The sequence below is a fragment of the Pseudorca crassidens genome, chromosome 16, assembly GCF_039906515.1.
Source record: "Pseudorca crassidens isolate mPseCra1 chromosome 16, mPseCra1.hap1, whole genome shotgun sequence".
NCBI lineage: Eukaryota > Metazoa > Chordata > Mammalia > Artiodactyla > Delphinidae > Pseudorca > Pseudorca crassidens.
The window spans coordinates 27,038,923-27,063,103 of record NC_090311.1 but is presented as its reverse complement, the minus strand read 5'-3'; the positions used below and the strand labels follow the sequence as shown (position 1 = coordinate 27,063,103).

The 24,181-nt window shown below is 36.9% G+C and overlaps 1 protein-coding gene across 14 annotated transcripts in view; it reads left to right on the top strand.

The window, feature by feature from the left end:
- The window catches only part of BTRC (beta-transducin repeat containing E3 ubiquitin protein ligase), a 186,815-nt gene that overhangs the window by 71,542 nt on the left and 91,092 nt on the right, over nucleotides 1-24,181 (top strand). For 4 of the 14 annotated variants that reach the window (XM_067709649.1, XM_067709645.1, XM_067709646.1 and 1 more), the window contains exon 3: nucleotides 8,608-8,694. The exons of the other annotated variants lie outside the window; for them this stretch is intronic. In XM_067709649.1, the coding sequence (XP_067565750.1) occupies nucleotides 8,608-8,694 (87 nt within the window). The remainder of the gene's footprint in view (nucleotides 1-8,607; nucleotides 8,695-24,181) is intronic. 14 annotated transcript variants of the gene reach the window in all.

Below are 24,181 nucleotides of genomic sequence, written 5' to 3'. Positions count from 1 at the left end.
TCAACGTCTTTATCTTCACAGCAGTGTGTTTGTACAATTATTTGACTTTTATTGCATTTTACCCTTATTCTATACAAGAATAGACACCGGGAGAATTAAAATGATCATAGTGATAAACTACAGTCTACAGAAAGGATGGAGATCATTAGGGACACTGAAAGTGACCCTTTAGCCTTGATTGAGAACAAAATTAAAGTATATGTGCAAAATGTTGGAAATATATTATTGAAGATCATTTATTAAAAAGAAAGTATAATTATGGATTTTAAAACATTTTAGCTAAAATTGAAACTTATTGTTCAGCTTCTACCCTTTCAACTTTTATGTATATTTAACTAAGAAAAGTTAGAGATGACCTGAATTTGGTGTATTTTACTTTATGCTAGAAATTGTCTTGGAAGAATGACACCATTAGGACTGATTTGTCTTTCAGGATGCCTACTTGGTTGTTCTAAATACTCTGTTTTAAGTTTGGTAATAATAGATTCCTCCATTGCTAAGTATTTTTACGTGTTTGTGATGCAGGTAATGTTCATTTACAGGCTAATTTGCAACATTACCTAATATCTAGATTAAACAAGATCATCTTATTGTAAGATGATCAGATTTCCTTAAAAAAATTTTTTTGTTATATTTCCTGATGGATCTGAAAAATTAAACTTTTCACTCCACAAAGAGGGCTTATTGCTTTTATGTTGAATAATGTCAGATTTTACCTAACTGCCCTAACTTAACATGACCCCTAATGGCAGAAGAGAGAGTATAGGTACTCCAGGGCGCCTGGAGTTGCCCCAATATAAGAAGCACAGACCGGAAAAATCAAATTGATGAAAACTTTAAGGGTGATGGGATCCTCTGTGGATGTACTGTCCTTACCAGAGAAATTCTTCCTGTGGGCAGTTAAGGCTCACCTGTATCCTCTGGAGAGGTACATATTACTTTCTTTATATTCCAAGATTACCTTCTTGTTATTGCCATCTGTGTGCTGAGTAGAGGCCAAAGTACCACAGGAGTTCCTTATGTGCTATTCAGGAATCATTGTTGGTTGTTTTGTGACTGCCTGCCACAGCCATTTGTACCTTCTTTCACTATTGTGCTGTTTTATGTGGTAGTGTTTTATTGTCTTGCTGTCCTTCCTTGTGTTAGTTTTTAGACTTGGTATTTTATGTGGACTGTCAGGATATGGAATCTTGGTAGACAGGCAGCATTTAGGAAACTGTCATTTTTCATGATGAGAGAAATCCAGGTTATTTATGTAGGCCTCATTGGGGGGAAAAAAAAAGACCAATCTCTTGACTGTTTAGCTGCTTAGGCCTCTGAGAATTGCAGTACTTTACCATTGTGGGGTGATACCCATGAGTTCTGTTTTTCCTAAGAGTGACGTTGAATAGCTGTGAGCTTTTCTATATTCTCTGGCCCAGTCCTCTGGAAACCAAGTCTATATTTTGAAATAGTTATTTGGGCCTAAGATGCAGTACATCATCATGAAACGGGATTTTGCAGTGTACTTTTCCCTGCTGGGTTGTCTGTCACCTGCATTTTAAAGTTCTCAGGTGTACCATTCAAATTCTCGAGACCTTTGTCGCAAACCTAGTATCTATGGCTTGGTATGAATTAAATTGGAATTCTGTACCCAGTAAAATTGACATAAAAAGAGTAAATTCATTTTTATATATGATCCTTTAGCAAAAAGTTCACATCTTAACCTGATTTGATCTAATTTTTTTGTGTTAAAGATCATAAACAGAAGAGAAGGTATACAGGGATAAGTACTCGTTTTATCTTTTTGTGTTTCACACACACAAATATATATTGCAGTATTTAAAACTAGTTTATGCACAGCTTTTGTATATGAACATGAGAAGTTTTATATTTGAAAGAAAGCACATGATTAGTTTTACTAAAATATAGTTGCTATTGTTCATTCCAGTGTCTGCCCTTTGCATGAGCTGTGTTTTGGGGAGTGCCTGTTTCTTTACTGGTAATAAAACATAAGGGAAATTTCTAGTATAATATTAGTATATTTCCCCTAGATTTTTACATTGTCAGGTCATTAATTTTTTTTAAGCATTTCAGTTGTAGCATAGTGCAGTCCTTTGGGGAGAATTGGTAAAATGAGGATAAAATGGGTACAGGATTCCAACAGCTTGAAGATAACACAATATTTGACCAAAATCTCTTTTGTATTCCCTACTCTGGTTCTATTCCAGTAGTCTTGGAAATGTGCCTACAGACTATTTACAGTGAGATTATAAAACTGAATCATGATTTTGGTGAATAGAAGCCAGAGCATGTGGCTCCAGCACCCTAGCTGGCAGTAAGCTCTCCGTAGGTTTATGAATGTAGTTAGATGGCCCCCAACTGTTTACAAGACAGCAGAGGTGAGATCTTTGATTGACAAGTCAGAAATGCATTAGATCATTCTCTCTGCCAGTCTCTGGTTCATGCTGTTAAAAATGTCAGCCTCCAAGTTTGAATGGCAGCCTGAGGGCCTTAGAAGCTTTTTGTTTTCAGAGATGGAAACACAAATTGGATGTGTGCCTGAGCGCTTCATCCTGGGCTGTAATTTCATCTTTTAGCTAAGAACCACAAGGTACATGAGCAAAGCACCCTGTAAACAATAATACTGTGGAAAAAAAATAAACAAGGTCGTGTTTCTGGTACGTTGATCCGATGGTGTCCTGACCTCTATCACGTTGAACATCTCCACTCTGATTGCTGTTCCCTTTGGCATTACAATGAGAGAAAGAGAGACTGACATAGGAGGAAAAGATTTAAAGTTGCAGTGTTGTTGCACATTCCTTGTATTGGCTATGAAATATTGAACTGTCAGAATGTGACACTTGGTTTTTTAAGCAACCTTTCTTGTTTGAGGTGTTTGCAGTTCATTCCTTTATCCCCCATTTGTCTGCTTTCATTGATAGGGTTGGAAGTAGTTGCCTTAAATGCATGAAAAGGGACAATGTTAAAGAGAAGTGGTGCTGATGGAGCCAACAAATAAACGTAATACTGGAACATAAATGCAGGCTGTGAGGTGTGGGCAAAAGGAGACTGAAGCTGGGTTAGTAAACTAATATTGGGGTTTACGGAATACATTCTATTCTAAGGAGGAATCAGCTTAGGTCCTGGTTCTGTTTTTGTGGAGGCAGGAAGTTGGGAAGGTGGTAGTGGGTAAATATAGGAAATGGAGTGACATAGTTTGTTAAACTGATAGCCTTCTATATGGCAGTATTGCCAGTCAAATAAAAATTAACCCAGCTATGTTATTTATTCCTCTGATTATTCACAGTTTTGGCAAGTGGTTCATTATTGAAAGCCTTAAACGTTTGGCAAGAAAAAAATATCTTTTTTTAAAAAAAAAGTGCCGAATTCATATTTTTAGTAAGAAGGTTGATGAATAGATAATATGTAAGAACCATTGTGTTTGTATTAGTACAGCTTAATGGCACATGAATAGAAAATTTTTGTTGAGAAAGCCAAATCATAGATTTCTTGGAAAATATATTCTAGTAATAGAATGAGTTTTCTATTGCTATTTAAGTTGCAGAATATCTTAAAACAACATATTTTATAGAAAAAAATTTTCTTTCTTTCTAAGAAAACAGCTCTATTGTCAGATATGTGCTTTTATCTTAATTCATTTTGGGGGCCTAGACCTTACAAGTAAAGTTTTGAGTGAGAATGACCTTTTGGAATTCTTCTGGAGTATGAAAAAGGAGTTTGTGTTGAAAGTACTTGAATTAACTCTTATTGATGCTTTTAAAGCACAGCTGTTTAGCTTAGTCTTCTCCCTCTGCAAATGTGAAAGGCAGGAGCTATTCTCTATCATGAATACATAGTGAAATGCACTGGAAAAATGGTGGTAATCATTCCTGACATTTCTTAATTCCCTGCTTTGAGGGCATGCTAGAAAGAGGAGATGGTATTTGTAAAATAGTGTCCTGCTCCCTTGTACCCAGAATTATGTCCTCACTTACCAAGTACAGCACAGAGAAAGCAAGGCAAAAGGGAGGGATATTGAGAATTACTTACTGTTGTTTTAAGTATTGCTCTATATTTTTAAAGCATAAATATTGATGTAGATTTGCATTTAAGGTGTGAGAACCCAGTGTCTTGACTCAATGGGGGAGTTTTCAAAAACCATTCTTTTAGAAATTGATTTCTCATTGGCTGATATCCTGAGGATAAGTAAAAACAAACCATTCTTTTCAATCTTGGAAGAACAAGAGGAGTGCAAGTGCTTATCTAAGAAATAAGACTAGAAATATCTACATTTATGGGACCTCCTAAATCTTAAAACAGAGAAACTGTACAAATTTTCTTCTTCCTTGGTGTATTATCATGCAGCAATCACTATGAAAATGCCTCACAGCCCATGGGCTTTTATACAGCCACCCCTCCATAATAATGATTAGCTTTATTACTTAAAGTCCAGGCTTGCATTATAAGCAAAAATTAGTATATTCATAGAACCATAGAATTTCAGTGTTGGAAATGATGTCAGAAGGCCATCTAGTTATATATAGGAATCCTTTATGAAGTGTTTTTGGCAAGGGGCCATCTAATCTCTGCCAGATCACTGCCATTATTGGCAAGCTGAACTTCTTGAGGCATCTTGCTTTCTTCTTCACTGTTGGTTCTGTTAGAAAATTTTCTCTCAAGGAGTCAGACTTCTTACTCACCTACCATTTGTGGTAATACAAAGTAATTGTTTTCTTTTTCATGTATTTATATGTTTGAGGATAGCTATCATGTTGCTTATATTTGCTGTGCCCAGAGTGAATATTCCTGGTTCTGTTAGTATTTCTTTGGAAAATGCTAATAATCATTCCTGTCATTTTCATAACCCTGTATTTTGATGGAGAGTGTTAATCATTCTGATTGTCCCTCCTTATGAATGCATTCCATCTTGGCAGTGGCCTTGTTACAATGTGGCATGCATAACTAGAGGCAGTGCTGCAAAAGTGTAGAATACAGTGACACATCTTGTTTTGAACATAATTTGGGTTATATAATTTAATTACTGCAGCCTAAAATTGAGTATATTTCTTTGGTGTAGATGATGGAAAAATCTCTAGGAACTTAGCCTGAGTGTGTTTCTTCACCTTTTCTTTGAAGTCAGAAAAGCATATGTAAGTACTTTGATAAATGACATAATATAGTGGCATATTTGAGTGGTACAGGTGTTTTAAACCTAGCTCCAGTTCTTGAAGATGGTGAACATCTGCTTAGAGGTATTGTAGAGCTCCACAATGCACTAATTGAATTACTCTTTTCTGGAGTTGCTGACTGCACTAATTGAAGTAGAATGTGTGTGTGTGTGTGTGTGTGTGTGTGTGTGTGTGTAACTGAGATAATTCCAACCTTAACAGGAGAGACTGGGGGAGATATGAATGATGGCGTGTACTGTGCTGCTATCTAATGGCAGCGCATGGAAGTACTGCCTGGTCTCCAGGGAAGACAGAATGTAGTCATCTGATCTAGCGTGACCTTAGTCTAACCCCATCCAGTTTAGTTCAAAAGGTCTCAGGATGTATTTTTGTAGTTCTAAATCTAAGAAGAAAGAATGTGATTAATTTTCCTATTAAGAATTAAGATATGTTTTATTAGGCATAAAGTTTTTTACAAAGTATTAAGTCTCAAATATTCAACTGAATTAAAAACTTCTAACTTCTAATATCAGTATAATTGGTGAAAACAAATCCAAATGTACTGAGTCAATGGGTCGTGTTCTTTTTCATTTTGCCTTTCATATGACATAAATGTAAAACAGAATTACCTTTTAAAAATTCTTAGCATAACAGAAAGTAATGATATAGGGCTTGTGTTCTTAAATAAAATTTCTTTCTGATTGTCAAAATACTGAAAGTCAGTCAGTCAATTTAAGGGTGTTATCAAATTTTACTATACATAATTATGCTTATATAAAATTTTTAAATTATTATAAGAAATATTTTAATTATAGCAGTCTCAGAGCAAGTTTTACAAATTTCTGCTGCTCTAGTTAATTGTTTAAAATTTAACTTTATCACAAATTTGGTCAAGTTTGCAATTCTCTGAAGTGAAATACGTAATTCTTCCTTTTCTAAAAAAAAAAGAACCCATTAATCACAATTTAATGATTTTTGTAAAACATCATGAAAATATAATTCTGTACAACTTTAAAAGCAAATACACTGAGGACAACTCAGCAAGCATGAACTGTATTTTGATTCAGTATAACTCTAGGCATTCTAACTTATAAAATAACCCTTAACAGAAAAATACACATGTATAATCACTTGATTTATAGAGTGTGTATGTGGACCTGTAATACCACTTTAACAGTAGAAAAGTGCTACTGGATACCTTTCTTGTATAAGTTTCAATCTCTTATATATGGTCTTCATTATTAAAATAAAAAGTAAGTTTTAATGTTCCAATATTTTATAGGCTAATTTGGTTTTTATTGTAGGATTGAGCTACTTAGGTTTCTGAGCTATACAAATAGCATTGATTAATAGGACTAAAACAGGGGCTTCCCTGGTGCTGCAGTGGTTAAGAATCCACCTGCCAATGCAGGAGACACGGGTTCAAGCCCTGGTCCGGGAAGATCCCACAAGCTGCGGAGCAACTATGCCCGTGCGCCACAACTACTGAGCTTGCGCTCTACAGCCTGCGAGCCACAACTACTGAGCCCGAATGCCACAACTACTGAAGCCTGCACACCTAGAGCCTTTGCTTCGCAACAAGAGAAGACACTGCAGTGAGAAGCCCGCGTACCGCAACAAAGAGTAGCTCCTGCTCACTGCAACTAGAGAAAGCCCTTGTGCAGCAATGAATACCCAATGCAGCCAAAAATAAAATAGATAAAATAAATTTAAAAATTTAAAATGACTAAAATATATGATATGCACTCTTTATATCTGCTTTCAAGGGCATTTTACTGATTTAGAAAATGTATTTTGATACCATGTAGATTTAAGTCTTTACAAATAACATTGCCATTCACAACTAGCCACAACTCAGTTTAATTCATGTATAGAGTACCTTCTGTGTGCCAGGTACTGTACAAAGTACTGGGCATAAATTAAGATTCAGACCCTGTCCTCGAGGAGATTATAGTTATTTATTAGACATTTATTAAGAACTTATGTACCAGGCACTATGTAGATAATTTGAGGGACTACTGCTGTGAATAACCATTAGTTTCATGTATTTTTCCCATTCATTGAGCTAGAGGTCTGGCTTAGTAGCCGGTCTAAGGAAGCAGTATACTTATTTTCGTATCAGATATAGCTCATCTCAGCAAAAAAGAGTGATCTTAAATGGTTTTCCCTTCTGCCTTTACATACCTTCTAAGGGAGCAGTGATGTTTTTGATAGCTTTACATGTAGCTTTAAAAAGAGATGGGTAACATTTATTACAGTGCCTCCTGCTGGTAAATCATAGATTTTCAACCCTGTTGTCTCCAGAATTTGTAGTGCCCACTTGTGGTTTGGTAGTTACTTCAGGGTTTCTTCTAAGGCTATGAGTGGGAAGGAGTCTACTGCATACAAGGTATAAAGTACTTCTTTAAACCATCTATTTCTAGAACTTAAATTGTCCTGGGACCAGCTCTTGATATAAAAATTCATAGAAACCTGTTTTTCACAGAGTGTGGTAACTCCTTGCCATAGTGCTGTAGTGTTAAAATTCACATTGGCCAGGTTGTTCTGTAAATTAAACACTGACAGCTGCCCTCAGGGGAACAGCCAATGTATTTATGATGATGTGCTGATTACACAAAATACACTGCAAGCAGAAAACAGCTGCAGAGAACAAACCTCTTAAAAAGAATACAATTACAAATAGCACCCTCAGTATTTCTAGTGGTGAGTGTAGAATACAGCATGCTAATGCAGGTTTCTTACTTAGTCTGCCTGAAAACAAAAAATCTGAAGGAGATAAGTTAAATTATGGTTGGTTGCACGTGTGCCCACATTAGCAATGAACAAATTTTGTTTCTGAAGAGCACAGCTATGAGTGCACAAATATAAGGTGTGGAGTAATTTTAACCCCCCCCCCCTTTTCTTGTTAGTAGGCTTTATTGGTGCCTTTCTCATATATAGTAGGGCATGGCCTTGAGTCGATAAGGGTTTGGACATTTGAAGGATATTACACAATTGACCAGGAGAGTATCAAAAATTGTGTTTTAAAAAATTCAATAGGAATTCCATATGTTAGGGCTTGGATATCAACATTTTGTTTGGGACTTCCCTGGTGGCGCAGTGGTTAAGAATCTGCCTGCCAACGCAGGGGACACGGGTTCGAGCCCTGGTCCGGGAAGATCCCACATGCCGTGGAGCAACTGAGCCCGTGTGTCACTACTACTGAGCCTGTGCTCTAGAGCCCGTGAGCCACAACTACTGAACCCACGTGACACAACTACTGAAGCCCACACACCTAGAGCCTGTGCTCCACAACAGAAGCCACCACAATGAGAAAACCATGCACCACAAAGAAGAGTAGCCCCCGCTCACTGCAACTAGAGAAAGCCCACGTGCAGCAACAAAAGACCCAACGCAGCTAAAAGTAAATAAATTAATTAATTAAATTTTTAAAAAAGACAAAACATTTTGTTTGCAGATACACCTCTATACATTCATTGTTATAATGGCTTTGAAGACGTTTGCCCTTGGAATTAATAAAAGGAGTCACAACTCTGTATCTGTGGTAAGGTCTCTGATTTCTTAGATTCTGTTTTTCAAGAATTTGGTGTTTTAGGACACTGTAATAGCTGGGTGATAACATATTTTTAGGAGAATCAATTCTCAGGTATGTCCCCTTTCATCCCTGTATGTTCGTGGTCATGTGCAGACAGGTGAGATCAGAAAAAAATTTAGTTGTCCTTGTTTGAAATTCTCTGTTACAGTTTAGGGTCTGTATTTATAAAATATTTCAACCGCTGAGCATGCTAGCTTCTGTTTAAATCAGTGGAAAATATGTTGATCTTCCAAGACATGGATTTACTCAAGCCAGTGCTAAGGTGTAGCAGGGGGATATAGTTATTGGAAACAGTTCACTTCACCCGCCTGAAACTAAGAATCAACTCTTCAGTATATGGATCACTGGTATGTAATAATCGACTATTATTGGTCTGTCTGTTGGTCTCTTTTTAAATCAGTTTGGAACCTCCTGGAGTTATTTTCTTGCTCTGCTGACATCAATCCCATGTGGCAGAGGAGTTGTGTATAACCACTTTGGTTTAATCAATAGAATAATTGATAAACCAGATAAGATTTAAACTGATTATAGCCCCAACAGAATTCCCCAGAGGCCTTGGACTCTCTTAATTTTGACATGTGTGTTTTGTACCCTGAGGATGAAGTGCAGTTTGAATTATCTGTTTTTATTTGCTTAATGATGGGGAGGGTGTTAAAGTCAAATGTTTAATTAACCCAGCAATGGGCTGCGTTGTCACTTACACACAGCTGATTGAGATATCTCATGGAGAATAGTGAATAGGAATGATAATGTGGCACTGGGACGGAAGATTGCTTTTTCAATCTATTTGCTGGGTCACTGCTTTGAATGTCTTATTGGATGAAAGGCATTCAGCCTGGAGAAAAAATTCAGCATTTAAGTACATTTTGTTCTCTTCTCCCCCTCTAACCCCCCCTGCCCCGAAGTTAACTAAAACAGATATGTTCTAGGTTTAATAAGCCATTCATGTACTAGTAAGAGACCAGGGTAGTCAGTAGCCTCAAGCTACATAATTTCCTGTGGAACAGAAAAATTGTAGTAGCCTCCAAGGTATTCTAAATGTGAGCTCTTTTGTCCCTCACATCCCTTGTCCCTTGCCATTATTGTGGAGTTGTCTTTGGTTACTTGTCTCTTGCCTCTTTCTGCAGTGTTTGCTTGATATGCCCCTACCTCTAGGGCCACAGGCAGACCTTTTTCTCCTACAGAAGCATATTCTCCAGTACATTTTTGCCATTTCATGCAGCTGGCTTCTATTTGGTTGTATTTCTAATCAAATATTATAGTGAGATTGTCGAACTATTTAAAGAGATGAAAATGTGAAGCATATAGATTCTTGCTCCCTTTGCTACTGCTATTATAAAACAGTTGGTTCCATGTATATTTTATTTTGTTCAGAAGCAGTTTGCTTTCTGTATGAACTAAAATCTAGGCCAGGAAAGATTCTAATAGCCCACATATCAAAAATGCAATTCAGGCGACTGGAGTTTTAATGACTTGCTACCCACAAAACATTCCTTACTAGCTTTATAATCAATGTAAAATTCTTTGGAGGCATATGAGCAAAACTTAAAAAAATTTTTGTCATGACTTTCCTTTTTTGTAGTTCTATGCTTCTTCCTTTTATCCCCCAAAGATCTAAGCCAGGAATTTACTAATTTTTTTTCTTTGCTTTAGTCATTTGTATTCCAGAGAGCACAATAGGGAGAAGGATACAAGATTGATTTTTGTGTGTGTGTCCTCTTGAAAGCATAGTCTGGGGCATGACTACTTGTGTGTGTGGGGGGTGTGGATTTACAAAGCAACAGAAGCATGTAGCTAGTTTTCAGGTGCATTTTGGACTTTTGCAGGTCAAGGCAGACCAGAGGAGTAGCTTATCTTGAGGGACACAAGTAATAGACGAAATATAGAGCAGCTATTTCAGGAATCATGTAGGTCATTTAATTATCCATTATGATTGAGTGGCTAATGCTCTTTTGGCAATTACATGACCTCTGTTATTCTTGAAAGCTTTCCAGGCCCCCGTGGGTCGAATGACCCACCAGTCAGTGCTTGCAGACTTTATTCCACTCAAAAGGAAAGGAGATGCTGGGCGCTACTGGCATTTAGAAATGGCTGTGCTTTCTTTACCAACCACTACCCAGAATATCCTTTGTACAGCAGTCAGTGATAGGCAGCTGGTTTTGAAGTCTACCGTTCCTTCCTTGTATGCAGAAGCACGAGGTATATCGGTTTCCACAAGAGGGAATTGTGGCAAACAAACTTTAATACCAAAGTTGGCCATTATGGTATTCACAGGCTCTGTACTGCAAAGAACAAGTACTGTGGTATTAAAACTAATGTTTGATATCTCTCAAACCAATCATTCATTATCAAACTCTGAAGTTAGTGATTTTTTTCATTCCATAACTCAACAAAATAGCATTGACAATACTAATAACAGATTTTTTTTAAAGAGATCATTGATTAAATCAGCCCAATCTGAATTGGTTAATCATTATTTATTCAACTAAATAAACTTAAATAATCATACTTATATGTGGAATCTAAAAAAAATGGTGCAGATGAACTTATTTACAAAACAGAAGTAGACTCACAGATATAGAAAGCAAACTTACAGTTACCAAAGCAGAAAGGGGGTGTGATAAATTAGGAGTTTGGGATTAACAGATACATACTACTATATATAAAATAGACAAGGATCTACTGTATAGCACAGGGAACTATAATATCTTATAATAACCTATAATGGAAAATAATCTGAAAAAGAATATATATATATATGTAGCTATATCTGCATAACTTTACATGTGAAACTAACACATTGTAACTCAACTACACTTCAATAAAAAGAAATCATGCTTAAATGATTATCTAATTAAAAACAGCCACTCTAAAATTGAGATGCTGATCCAAGATGGAATAATTCTGCAACATTTAGATGAATGTTTCTGACCTTTTTTTCTTTAATCAATAAAGGATCATTAATATTTCTAAAGAAAATTCTTTACTCCTGCTAAATGATAGTGAAACTTTTGCTTTTTATAATTATAGTGACTTATTGAGTAATTCTGAGAAAAGAAAATAATGTGGGTTCTTGTGATTCTTTAGATTAAGAACAGTTATGGCGTGAAAAGTAATGACATCACAATCAAACTATTTATAGGGTTTGTTGGAAATGTACAAACAAAATTCTATATACTTAGCAAAATGGAAGATTACCATATTCTCTAGTGGTCCAATAATTTAAAACCACAGGCTTAAGAGAAATAATTTTGTTAGAATAATGTACAAACATATCCTTTAAGTAGAGACCATTTGCATTGTTATAGAAAAAATAATCTATTGGAGAAAAAAATCTTTTTAAATTTGTTACTTACACATCAAAGAGCATTGTTAACAACAACAACCCTACAAGGTTGTTTGTCCCTGGGGTAGTAAAATTAGCTATCTTTCCAAATAAATTTATCAGACCATTCTTGGTAGAACTCAAAGTTGATCTGTTTTTCTTTTTTTAAAAATTTTGTTGTTTGGTACAAATGAAAAACTGACGACATGAATTGATGTTTATAACCTTTGACCCTTCAGAAATGGAAGCCTTCTCACTTAAATTTTAAATCCTTTAGGCCAGTACTACCTTGGTATCTGGCTACTTAGAGACCTGTGAGAATGTAGTCAGTGTGAATTATATTAGTTGTTTTCTGTTTAAAAACATATTTTCCCTCATTATATATAAATACATATATTTTTTATTTTTTTTTGCGGTACGCGGGCCTCTCACCGCTGTGGCCTCTCCCGTTGTGGAGCACAGGCTCCGGACGCGCAGGCTTAGTGGCCATGGCTCACGGGCCCAGCCGCTCCGCGGCATGTGGGATCCTCCCAGACCGGGGCACGAACCCGCGTCCCCTGCATCGGCAGGCAGACTCTCAACCACTGTGCCGCCAGGGAAGCCCTGTATATATGTATTTTAAAATATCTGTAGTGGAGATGAGCAGAAAATGAGAAAGCAGAATTTACACTAAAAGCAAAAGTTAGAGCTTAAACTCAAGTATCCTGAATAAGGAGTATAATTTGTCTAGTTGGCACTTTAAGAGGAAAGCAAGGACCATAAAGTAAAGTGTGATGTTTGATTTCTTATCGGTAAGTTGCTATTCTTTAAGGCATACCCTTCAAGACCTGTGTTGGACTGTGTTATTCACCCTTGGAAACCAAAAATCTATATAAGTAAATGAGTGGAGATGGTATTTGTAATTTTAAAGACCTGAAAATTCATTAAGACTTCGTATAATTAGTGGAAATGTCCACAGGATAATAAGCCCACAGAAGAAGAATTTCTTAATAATAATAAGGAAGAAGGAGAGTGATTAAATAAGGGATAGTGCATAATAGAAATATACACCGAAATACAAATCTTAACCTAACCCAATCCGATTTCCACAAATTTACTTATTTACTTGAGATGGTTTTATTTTCATTCCAAATGGATAGATTTGGGGATAAGTTTATCAACTGTAAAGGAGCCCTAAATTTCTTCCTCAATATTGTTGAATTGTAATAAAATGGGAGCACTAAAGCAGGGAAGATATCCAAGGTGTGATGAAAGTCATTTAGCAGAAAAAATTCAGGAACAGGAATGACAGAAATAACTATTCTGCAGAGAGAACGGATTTTGGCATACCTCCTAAGGGTTCTATAGTTCTCAACCCCATTTTGAGAAATCAAAAAGATCTACTGAAAGCAGATGTCTCTGAGTTACAAAAATAACCAGATGTCCTTATTAGTAGAAGCAAATGTTTGCCTCTTAATTCACATAGAACTATATGCATAGGATCACTGGATGAAATATTGTGTAAATATGGCAGCAAAGAAAATTGTGGCATGAAAGGGTCTGTCCTAAACATGTAAGCATAAAGGTTCTATCTTGAAAAGGAAAAAAAATTATTTTAGATTCATGTAGATTTAAAGGTAAGAGAAGTAAATTAAACTATTTATACTTTTGTTCACTGTGATAAGTGAGATTGGTTTTTTTTATTACGTATGTCTTTCTATCCCAAATCCTCCTGGTGAACCTTTATTCATTTTACTGTGCTTGTTTAGCTACTCTGTGCATTTTCATTGTATTTTAAACAGTGAAAGCATACGTATGAAACACATTTTTTTCTGAATGAATGATAGTCATCTTGGTTCTGTCAAGAAAAAACAAACAACCCGCAGTAGTATATAAATGCCCTCTTTGCAAGCCTACTGGGATTTAAAAAATATTAAGCCACATTGTTATAAATAGATGTAGTTTGGTGACTGCGTTGGGTTGTTAAGCAGAATAAAAGGGAAAAAAAAAGGCAAGGTATGAAGTTTTTCTGTTTGTTTTTAAATCAGGCCTTAAGAGTCAAAAAAACCTTTAGAATTAAATTGGACTCTCACTTCTGATGTGGAGCATCTTAACATAATTACAAGCTCTTTTATATAGTACTTATAGTCATTGCTAAGTTAATGTTCAAACCTTTGATTAAGAAGTCACAAAGCTGAATGTGTTCAGACAGCTGTGTAATAATACCTCTCCTGTTCACAAAACAGAGCACTATTTTAGTTTTTTTTCCTGTTCCGCATATTTATTGATAGAAATCTCTCCTCCTATGCTAGCTATGTTTTTAATAGTGAAATATTAAAATGCTGTATTATGATACATTCTATAACTTGAAAGTTAACAAAAGCAGCTCTGCTCCTTCATGTCATTGCCTTGTCACTCCCTGGTGCTGTTCGACTCTTCCATCCTTCTTATCAGAGTATCTCAGTGCTTAGTTGAGCTTGTTTATCTTAAAAGAGCAGGAGGCAGGCTTTTAGGGAGTAAGCTGCATGTTCCAGTATAACAGGAACCAATGCTGTTTGACTTGAAAAACATTTGATCTCTTACATTAACAGCCCATGTCACTGTAATAGGACTACAGCCGGGCTGTTGTTCAGTTTTCTATTATTTTAGCTTTGAAAGAACTGTTAGAGCTGCTCCAAAATCTCCGTGTTTAAAATTGTATATTGGCAGTCCCCCCAGGACTCGTAAGTAAACAAGGTGATGTGTGTGGCCAGAGGGAACATATTTTGTTAGCTTTGTTTTAAATAAGAACCTTCTCTATCTAAAGATGGTTTTTGTCTGATCCCTGATAGTGTGCTGCATGACTTTGCTTTTGTAAATTTGCACATCTTAAAACATATTTTTGTTTGTTATTAATGTGTGTGCTCAGTAACTATTCATTATGAACTTTAATATTTTTTCTCAAATAATGAAGCATTTAGTTTTCTCATGAAGCTTAACTTCAAATATTCTGCACAATTTCCCTAAGTACAGCAGTTTGTGCAGCAGTTGTTGGAAACTGGCAAGCAAGAATCTAAGGGGAATGTTTGTTAGACTTAAGTATTATTTAGTTTTATTTTAAAATATTCAGTTATTGGTAATTTCTATGCCAGAAATAGTTTGACGTTGGAATCAGGTAGCAGTATCTAAAGAATAGAAAATAAAATTTGTAAAATCAGGTGGTTCTCTTCCTTTTTAAGAGTACCTCTTATTGTAATAGTGATAGAATGGCAGCTTATTGTAGTAGTGGTGGAATGGCAGCAATTTTACTCCTTCCTTTCTTCCTTCCTCTACCTATTTTTAGGTTTGTTTTCCTGTTCTGATTCTTTTCTGATGTAATACAGCATTGCTAGGCCACCCAGCACTTTCCTTGCATTTAACCTAAAATACATACATCAGCCAACACAAGCATAATTGGTTGAAAGGCAGCCATCTATCTGGGGAGTTCTTCTAAATACTGAATGTATCATGCACTTTGACATGACATATCTGTAATATCTGAATACAGAAAGCACTTTTTGCATTAGCTATAGGTGTTAAAGCAGTAGTGTGTTTTAAGAATGTCTGCTGTGCAAATTCTGGCTTGTGGGGTAATGACAAGTGTTTGCCTGCATAGACAATATATTTTTCCTCTTGAGGTCCCCACACACCTAGTTTCCCTCAAGCTCATCATCTCTGTCAGGTTAATCAATAGGCACCGTATGGCAGAGGGTCAGTAATCAGTGTCATCGTGCCTTTAAATCGTGTTGAAAATTTGCTTAAAGCCTGGGCCAATTAACATCGAGATGATGAATGGATGGGAAGATGGAAAGAGCCTGACGCTCAGGGGCTTTGTGAGGAGGAGATGCTCAGCTGTTGAGCAGCAGACACCAGCGAATAAAATCAGCCATTCATGTGAGCTCAGTCCACCCACTCTTAATGATAATGTCAATCTAGCAAAATATATACACATTGGAGTTGTCACAAGTTCATAAATCAAAGGAGTTTGTCAAAGGCATTCAGATTAACGAGGCAGCAGCAATAACAAGTCAAATTTGCATAGAGAATTGCTCGAATCTCAGTAAATTATGATCCTGTTTTTCATTTGATTATTTGCTAATGTCTCAAGAGGGAGAATGATTATATTAGCATGCAAAATCTACTCCAGAAGTAGAAATCTGAGGTATAGAAGACCAGTACACTATGACAATTAATCAGCTTCTGCATACTAGCATAAATGTACAAGGCCCAGAAATCAACTTCTTTTTATTATTATTTCTCCTTGCCACTGATCCAAATGGTTGAGCTTGACAGAGACTTTATATTGCTTTAACAGTGTTTTGAATTGTGCCTGCAGGCAAGACATAGTTATGCAGCTATAACCAACCTATCCATCTGCCAACCAGATTGGAATTCTCCTATCCAAGGCTTCCATTAACCCCCACTGACAGCTCCAAACAGGATTAAGAATTTGCAAGCATAAAAAATAGTTGTTCTTTGCAAATATACACAATCCCTTTGCATCTTGAGAAAGGCTGCATCTGTGTTTTGTAATTAGTGTTGGACAGTGTAGCAGAGGGAAAAACCTACTTGGCGTTTTTTGGACTTTTGTCATAAGGGAGTAAGGCAGTACTAATGAAGTTCTGTGTTTGGTTGTCCCAGAGAGTGCTTTCCATTCTCTCCAGTTCCTAGCACTGTGCTTGAATTAGTGTTATTACTAGAAAATATCACTTCTTGAAAGGTTTAACTAGTGGATCTTGTTGAAGGTGAGCAGTATAGGGAGGCTTTGATGTGGCTGTGGTTTAATAGAATATGTCAAATGACAAAACGTGCTGGAGAAGCAATCTGCATGAAAACATGCTAGAGAATATTATCTTATGAGGACACTTGAGGCCCTCCCTAAAATAAAACTGGTACTTGAATAGGATTCTTCAGTCAGCTTCTGAACTTAAATGACCTAAGTTTTCTCCATTGTATCCTAGAAGAATTAATTAAAATTTGCTTAAACACACAACGCATACACTACCCCCCTGCCACACACAGTGTTTTGTCATTTTCATTGAAGAGTTTGAATGATTTTTATTTATGTAGCTAAATCATCTTTTAACCTTGTAGAAGAATAATTGAACTTGTTTGTTTTTTTGCGGTACGCGGGCCTCTCACTGTTGTGGCCTCTCCCGTTGTGGAGCACAGGCTCTGGACGCGCAGGCTCAGCGGCCATGGCTCACGGGCCCAGCCGCTCTGCAGCATGTGGGATCTTCCCGGACCGGGGCATGAACCCGTGTCCCCTGCAACGGCAGGCGGACTCTCAACCATTGTGCCACAAGGGAAGCCCTGGTCTTGTTTTTGAAAATTACAAATCATACATATTTTGAGGATATAATTAGCTCCAAATCATGTAATAAGGTAATGGGAAAAATATTAATCCAATTAGTAATTTACAGGTCAAGCCCATGTTATGATGTTTGCAACTAGCTATGGAAATTGGTCTCAAGATTTTTCTCTTCACATGGGTTGTCATTTTACATGATGATGAACAAGTAATTCAAAATCATAATTTTAATTCACCACGATTTACCTGCTTTGCTAAAATGATACAATTTTCCTGTTACAGAGACCATTGAATTCTCCCAGTGAAGAATGTGGCATAGGTGGAAAATGTTACTTCTAGTTTTAGAGCTGGTAATTTTATTTTTAACAGATGTCTATTCAAACAGGCTCAGGCTCTGTTGCACCATCCAACCTTGAGCAAGATGCTCACTCAAAGATTATTATAAGTCATTATGAGTGGCTTGACTTTTCATCACTGTGTAAATTAGTTTAGTTTTTTATTTGATTATATAATCAACTCTTAATTATCCATGTCACCAGGAGTTGTGTGTTCGAATAGATAACTGAAAACAGTAAATAAGCCACTTACTAGGTTGTGGAGAATATTGCTCCCGCCATAAACATCTGAAAAGTTAGGAGTGCTTTGCTTATCAACAGAAGAACATTTCCTTGTTAATGAAGGGTTGGCAAACTTTATTTGTAAAGGACCAGATAATAAACATTTGAGGTTTTGTGGGCCATAGGACCTCTGTCCTGACTACTCACCTCTGCCATTGTAGTGTGAAAGCAGCCACAGACAAGATAATGAACAAGGGTGGCTAACTTTCAATAAAACATTATTTGTAGAAACTTTATTTAGAGCAGGAGCTGGCAAACTCCTCCTGTAAATTATACTGGCATTAAAGTTTTGGGATGGGGACTTCCCTGGTGGTCCAGTGGTTAGGACTCCACGCTCTCAATGCAGGGGGCACAGGTTTGATCCCTGGTCAGGGAACCAGGATCCCACGTGCCCACGTGGCATGGCCAAATAAATAAATAAATGAATAAGTAAAGTGGTGGGATGATAGGACTGTAGTTGGGCTATCACTGAAGTTTCTCTGCTATGAAAACCTTTTTTTTAAAAATTTATTTATTTTTGGCTGCTTTGGTTCTTCGTTGCGGTGTGTGGGCTTCTCATTGCGGTGACTTCTCTTGTTGCAGAGCATGGGTTCTAGGCACGTGGGCTTCAGTAGTTGTGGCACGTGGGCTCAGTAGTTGTGGCTCGCGGGCTCTAGAGCACAGGCTCAGTAGTTATGGCACACGGGCTTAGTTGCTCTGCAGCATGTGGGATCTTCCTGGACCAGGGCTCGAACCCTTGTCCCCTGCATTGGCAGGCAGATTCTGTGTGTATGTGTGCGGTACGCAGGCCTCTCACTGTTGTGGCCTCTCCCGTCGTGGAGCACAGGCTCCGGACGCGCAGGCTCAGTGGCCATGGCTCACGGGCCCAGCCACTCCACGGCATGTGGGATCTTCCCGGACCGGGGCACGAACCCGTGTCCCCTGTATCGGCAGGCGGACTCTCAACCACTGCGCCACCAGGGAAGCCCTGGCAGGCAGATTCTTAACCACTGCGCCACCAGGGAAGCCCCATGAAAACCATTTTTAAAGCTAGCTGGATGGTGTGGGTGTAAGGTTCCAATTATTTATTAAGCCCTTATTATCTGTGTATTATGTAATGTGTTGGGAGGTAGAGGGAGCCACAAAGACTGCCCAATAAGCTTACAGTCTTATTGGGTAGTTGAGAGTAACATGCAAAACATTCATCTATTTAAGTGCCAAATTGTGTGGACCAAATAAAAATGTTAGGGCATTTCCAGTAAAATAAGGTGGAGTAGTTGTATGGTTTCTTAGAGAAGACAGTTGAAACATTTTAAGAATGGGTAGGACTCAAATCGATTAAATAATTGGTTTATAATTCTAGACTAGCATTAAGGACCCTTCTAGCATGGAAATTTCAAGACCAAATCACATGTTTATAAGACTGTGAAGAGACTTGCTTAACTAGGGCAGAAAAATGTACATTGAGGGAAGTAACTTGATACAATGTAGCAGAAATTCTGGAAGGTCTTGAAAACCAGGCCTAGAACTTCATATTTAATTTCATAGAAACAAAGAGCCACTAAAAATTTTTGAGGAAAAAAGACCACCACGGCAGTAGTGGTGATTAAGAAAGATTAATCTGGGCTTCCCTGGTGGCACAGTGGTTAAGAATCTGCCTGCCAGTGCAGGGGACACGGGTTCGAGCCCTGGTCCGGGAAGATCCCACGTGCAGCGGAGCAACTAAGCCCGTGTGCCACACTACTACCGAGCCTGTGCTCTGGAGCCCACGAGCCACAACTACTGAGCCCACATGCCACAACTACTGAAGCCTGTGCACCTAGAACCTGTGTTCCGCAACAAGAGAAACCACTGCAATGAGAAGCCACTCGCCGCAACTAGAGACAGACTGCAGCAACGAAGACCCAACTCAGCCAAAAATAAATAAATTCATTAATTTTAAAAAATTGACTCTGAGGATTTAGGTCTGGGATAGAAAGAAAAGTTGAGAAGGAAAGAGCTAGCCTAGAATGGGTGGGAATGGTAAAGAGTGCTTTAAATTTGGATATGTTGGACTTCCCTGGTGGTCCAGTGGTTAAGTGGTCCAGTGGTCCAGGGGGTGCAGGTTTGATCCCTGGTCTGGGAAGTTCTGCATGCCATGGGGTGCGGCCAAAAAAAAAAAAAAAACCCACAACAACAAAAAATAAATTTGAATGTGTTGATTTTGAGACAGTTTAAGTTTTTTTTAAAAAAATGTGATTCCTTTTTTTTTTATTCACCCCCAGGTTACTTCCGGAAACATTTTAGGCAAAATACATCCCTGAGATCTAATGCATGCGCTTTAGCGGTATTTCACTTTGACTTTTTCCTACCCAAATTTCTGTTACCATATCTGCATGTCTGCAGATGTTATAACTCTAATGCTTCCAGTTTGAAGTTAAATTCAAAGTTGTCAGTGAGGCTTTTATTCTGCCCTTTAAAGTTCTAACCTAGTGAATGCTGAGTTAAGAGATAAACATTCAAGTTAATATAAAAGGTAACAAGTTATATAGTATCTTTTACAGAAATATTTTCATGTAATGCTAATATTTATACACTGTTGTTAACTGCAGGACTTACAGACACATTCTGCAAATGATTTACTATAATGAAATGTTCCATCTGAGTGTTGTGAATGAGTTGTTCTGGGCAGTCAGGTTTTTCTAGTTGGCTCAGGGTTAAGAGGTAGAATATAACTTTTATTTTTATTGAAGGAATTTTTTCCCTCAAGTTATTTTTCATTTATCTAACTTCTGTTTTTCCATTTCTTAACATATTTTCTTCTAGGTTTCACCTGTTTGGTTAATTTTTATTTTGACAGATTTACAGAAAAGTTGAAAGAATAGTACAAAAATCCCCTTATACTTTTTTTTTTTGCAAAAATATTTATTTATTTGGCTGCATCGGGTCTTAGTTGTGGCATGTGGGCTCTTTGTTGACGCGTGCGGGCTTCTCTCTAGTTGTGGCGTATGGGCTCAGTAGTTGTAGCACACAGGCTCTCTAGTTGTGGCATGAGGGCTCTGGAGCGCATGGGCTTAGTTGCCCTGCAGCATGTGGGATCTTAGTTCCTTGACCAGGGATTGAACCCATGTCCCCTGCATTGGAAGGCAGATTCTTAACCACTGGACCACCAGGGAATCCCTTTATACTCTTCACACAGATTCTCCATATGTTAACATGTTACCGTGTTTGCTTTATCTCTATACATACACACATATATATACTAACATCCATTTACTTATATTTTCTGAGTTCTTTGAAAGTTAGTTACAGACATATGTCCTTTTACCTCTAAATGTTTCTGTTGTATGTTTTCTGAAACCAAGGACAGTTCTTTTAAGTAACCACAGTACAAATGATACAAATGAACTTATTTACAAAACAGAAATAGACTCACAGACATAGAAAAGAAACTTATGGTTACCAAAGCAGAAAGGTGTGGGGGGGTGCTGGGGGGGATAACTTTGGAATTTGGGATTAACACTACTACTTTATATAAAATAGATAAACAGTAAGGACCTACTGTATAGCACAGGGAATTATATTGAATATCTTGTAATAACCTATAATAGAAAAGAATCTGAAAAAAGAGTAGATATAAATGTATCACTGAATCGCTTTGCTGTACACCTGAAACATTGTAAATCAACTGCTTCAATTAAAAAAAAAATGACAGTACAAATTGTCAAAATCAGGAAGTTGAATGTCTAAACAAACTTTGGTACATCCATACAGTGATACTACTTGCCAATGAAAAGGAAAGAACTGCTGATACATGCAAGAACACAATGAACAAATGAATCTCACAAATGAATGTATTATGTTAGGTGAAAAAAGACTCAAAAAATTACATACTATATGATTCATTTTATGACATTTTAGAAAAGACAAAATTATTGAGACACAATAAATCAGTGATCACTGGGGAAAGAGGGGTTTGGGAGGTGATGGGACTGCTTTACATCTTGATTGTGGTGGTTAACACAGCTTTATGCTTTTGTCAAAACTCAGAACTATACAACAAAAAATAATAAATTTTTCCATATGTAAATTTTAAAAGCGGGGAAACAATCAGGAAATTAACATTGATACAGTGTTATTAGTTCATCCATAGACTTGTTTCATATTTTCCAATAATGTCCTTTATACAAACCTTATGTCGTAATACCCACTCAGTAATATCCACTTAATAATTACCCATCAAGAACAGTTAAAGGGTGGGGAGGAAAAAAATTGTGGATATAGGCTAGATAGTTATTACTCATCCTGTTAGGCTCAGCTCACTTATTTTTCACTGTATAATTCAGTGCAGAGGAGTTTACCATCAATTTTGTTTCAGCCCCTCCCCCCCAGTAACCTCAGATCACAAACTGCATTCAGTTACATCTCTTTAGTTTTCTTTAATCTGAAAGCAGTTCCTTATGACCTTGACATTTTTTAAAGTACAGACTAGTAATTTTATAGGATGCCCGTCAATTTGGGCTAGTCTGTTGTTTTCTCATGATCAGATTGAGGTTATGTGTATTGAGCAGGATGACCTCAGAAGTAATAATATCAATAATATCAATGACCTCAGTATATCATATCAAGAGGCACATAAGGTTAAGGTGGTATCTACCAGATCTCTCCACTGTGAGGCTACTGTTCTTTTCTTTTGTAATTATTAAGTATATTATGGAGAAATATTTTGAGATTATGTAACTCTCCTGTTATTTGTCACCCACTAATTTGTGTGATAAGTCTTACTTGCATCTTTTAGTTACCCTTAAATAGAACTTACTGGACATAATGTAGCTTGATGACCCAGGACAGTTGTGAACATTGCTTATTGGGATGCATCATAGTTAAAAGATACAAGGAATATCTGTGCTACTGAGCTCTCCTGGGTGGTGTTGGAGATCACAGGCTTTGAGAGCCAGTTGAGGTGACTGTTAGGTATACACAGCTATTTCATCATTCCCGGCCACCCTCGACTGTAGAGCTATTACTTTCTTATTCACTGGCTTTCTGGCTCTCCTCTTCACTATTAGTAGGGTACCTTACTCCTTGCTCCTGATATCATGACTGTTTAATGTCCCTGCTCCTATTTTATGCAAGAGGGTTGAATTTTTTGTATTGATTTGTTTCTCATGGTGGATGGTCCAGTAAAAGTAAAAAATGAGTAGAAAGAAGTTGGGAAAAAAGTAAAAAATGCTGGGTTAATCTGTCAGAAAAGAACTAGTTATAACAATGTTTTTCTCTTTTTCCTTTTTGTTAATGTTGAGTTACTTTAAAAAAAAAAAAAAACACAATATATAATATATATATCCTTTGCCCTGATGGGGTGGAGAAGGGAAAGGAGCTCCTCTACAGCTCTATGTTCTGCTCTCAGGTAGTAATTATCCTTTAGCTCCCTTCATCTTTTAATACCTTAGACATTCTTATAATACCCACTCAATAGTTTACTATCTAAATCAGATAAAATAGAGGGTCAGAAGGAAAAAAATTATTGATGTGGGCTAGATAGCCACTACTCATCCTCTTAGGTTCAGATCACTGTTTTTCACTATGTAATTTAGTATAGAGAGTTTGCCGTCAATTTTGTTCCATCCGAAGCACCTGTAGAGTAAAAATGTGATTTATAATGTGTTCAGTATAAAAAACTTCCACCAAAAAGTAATTAGGCTTCCAACTTTATTATAATGACATTTTCAAAAAACAATTAATTTTGAAATATAGGACCTTACATTTAATTAAACAGGTTTAGGTGATCTGAAATGGTATTTTATTTAAAGGAGGGTGTAGAACTTCATGGTCTGGGAAATAGTTACTTGCAAATTATAAGTTTAAAATTGAATACTGGCTTAATTGGATACAGTTAAAATTGAATATTGGCTTAAGTTTTTATTATATAAGACATTTAATTTTAGCATTTAAAACATTTGATCTGTACTTTTTTTTTTTTAAGAAAAGTTAAATATACAATTGATTTTATGGGTTTAATGTTGACCTTTCCCTTCCTTTGATTCTCTTATAATGGCGTATATTGCTAGTTTCCTTATCTGGAATGCTTTATTTTATTTTACTTTAGTTTATTTTTATTTTTAAATTTTTTTGGCCACACCACATGGCTTCCTAATTCCCCTACCGGGGATGGAACCTGGGCCCTCAGCAGTGAAAGCATGGCGTCCCAACCACTGGACCGCCAGG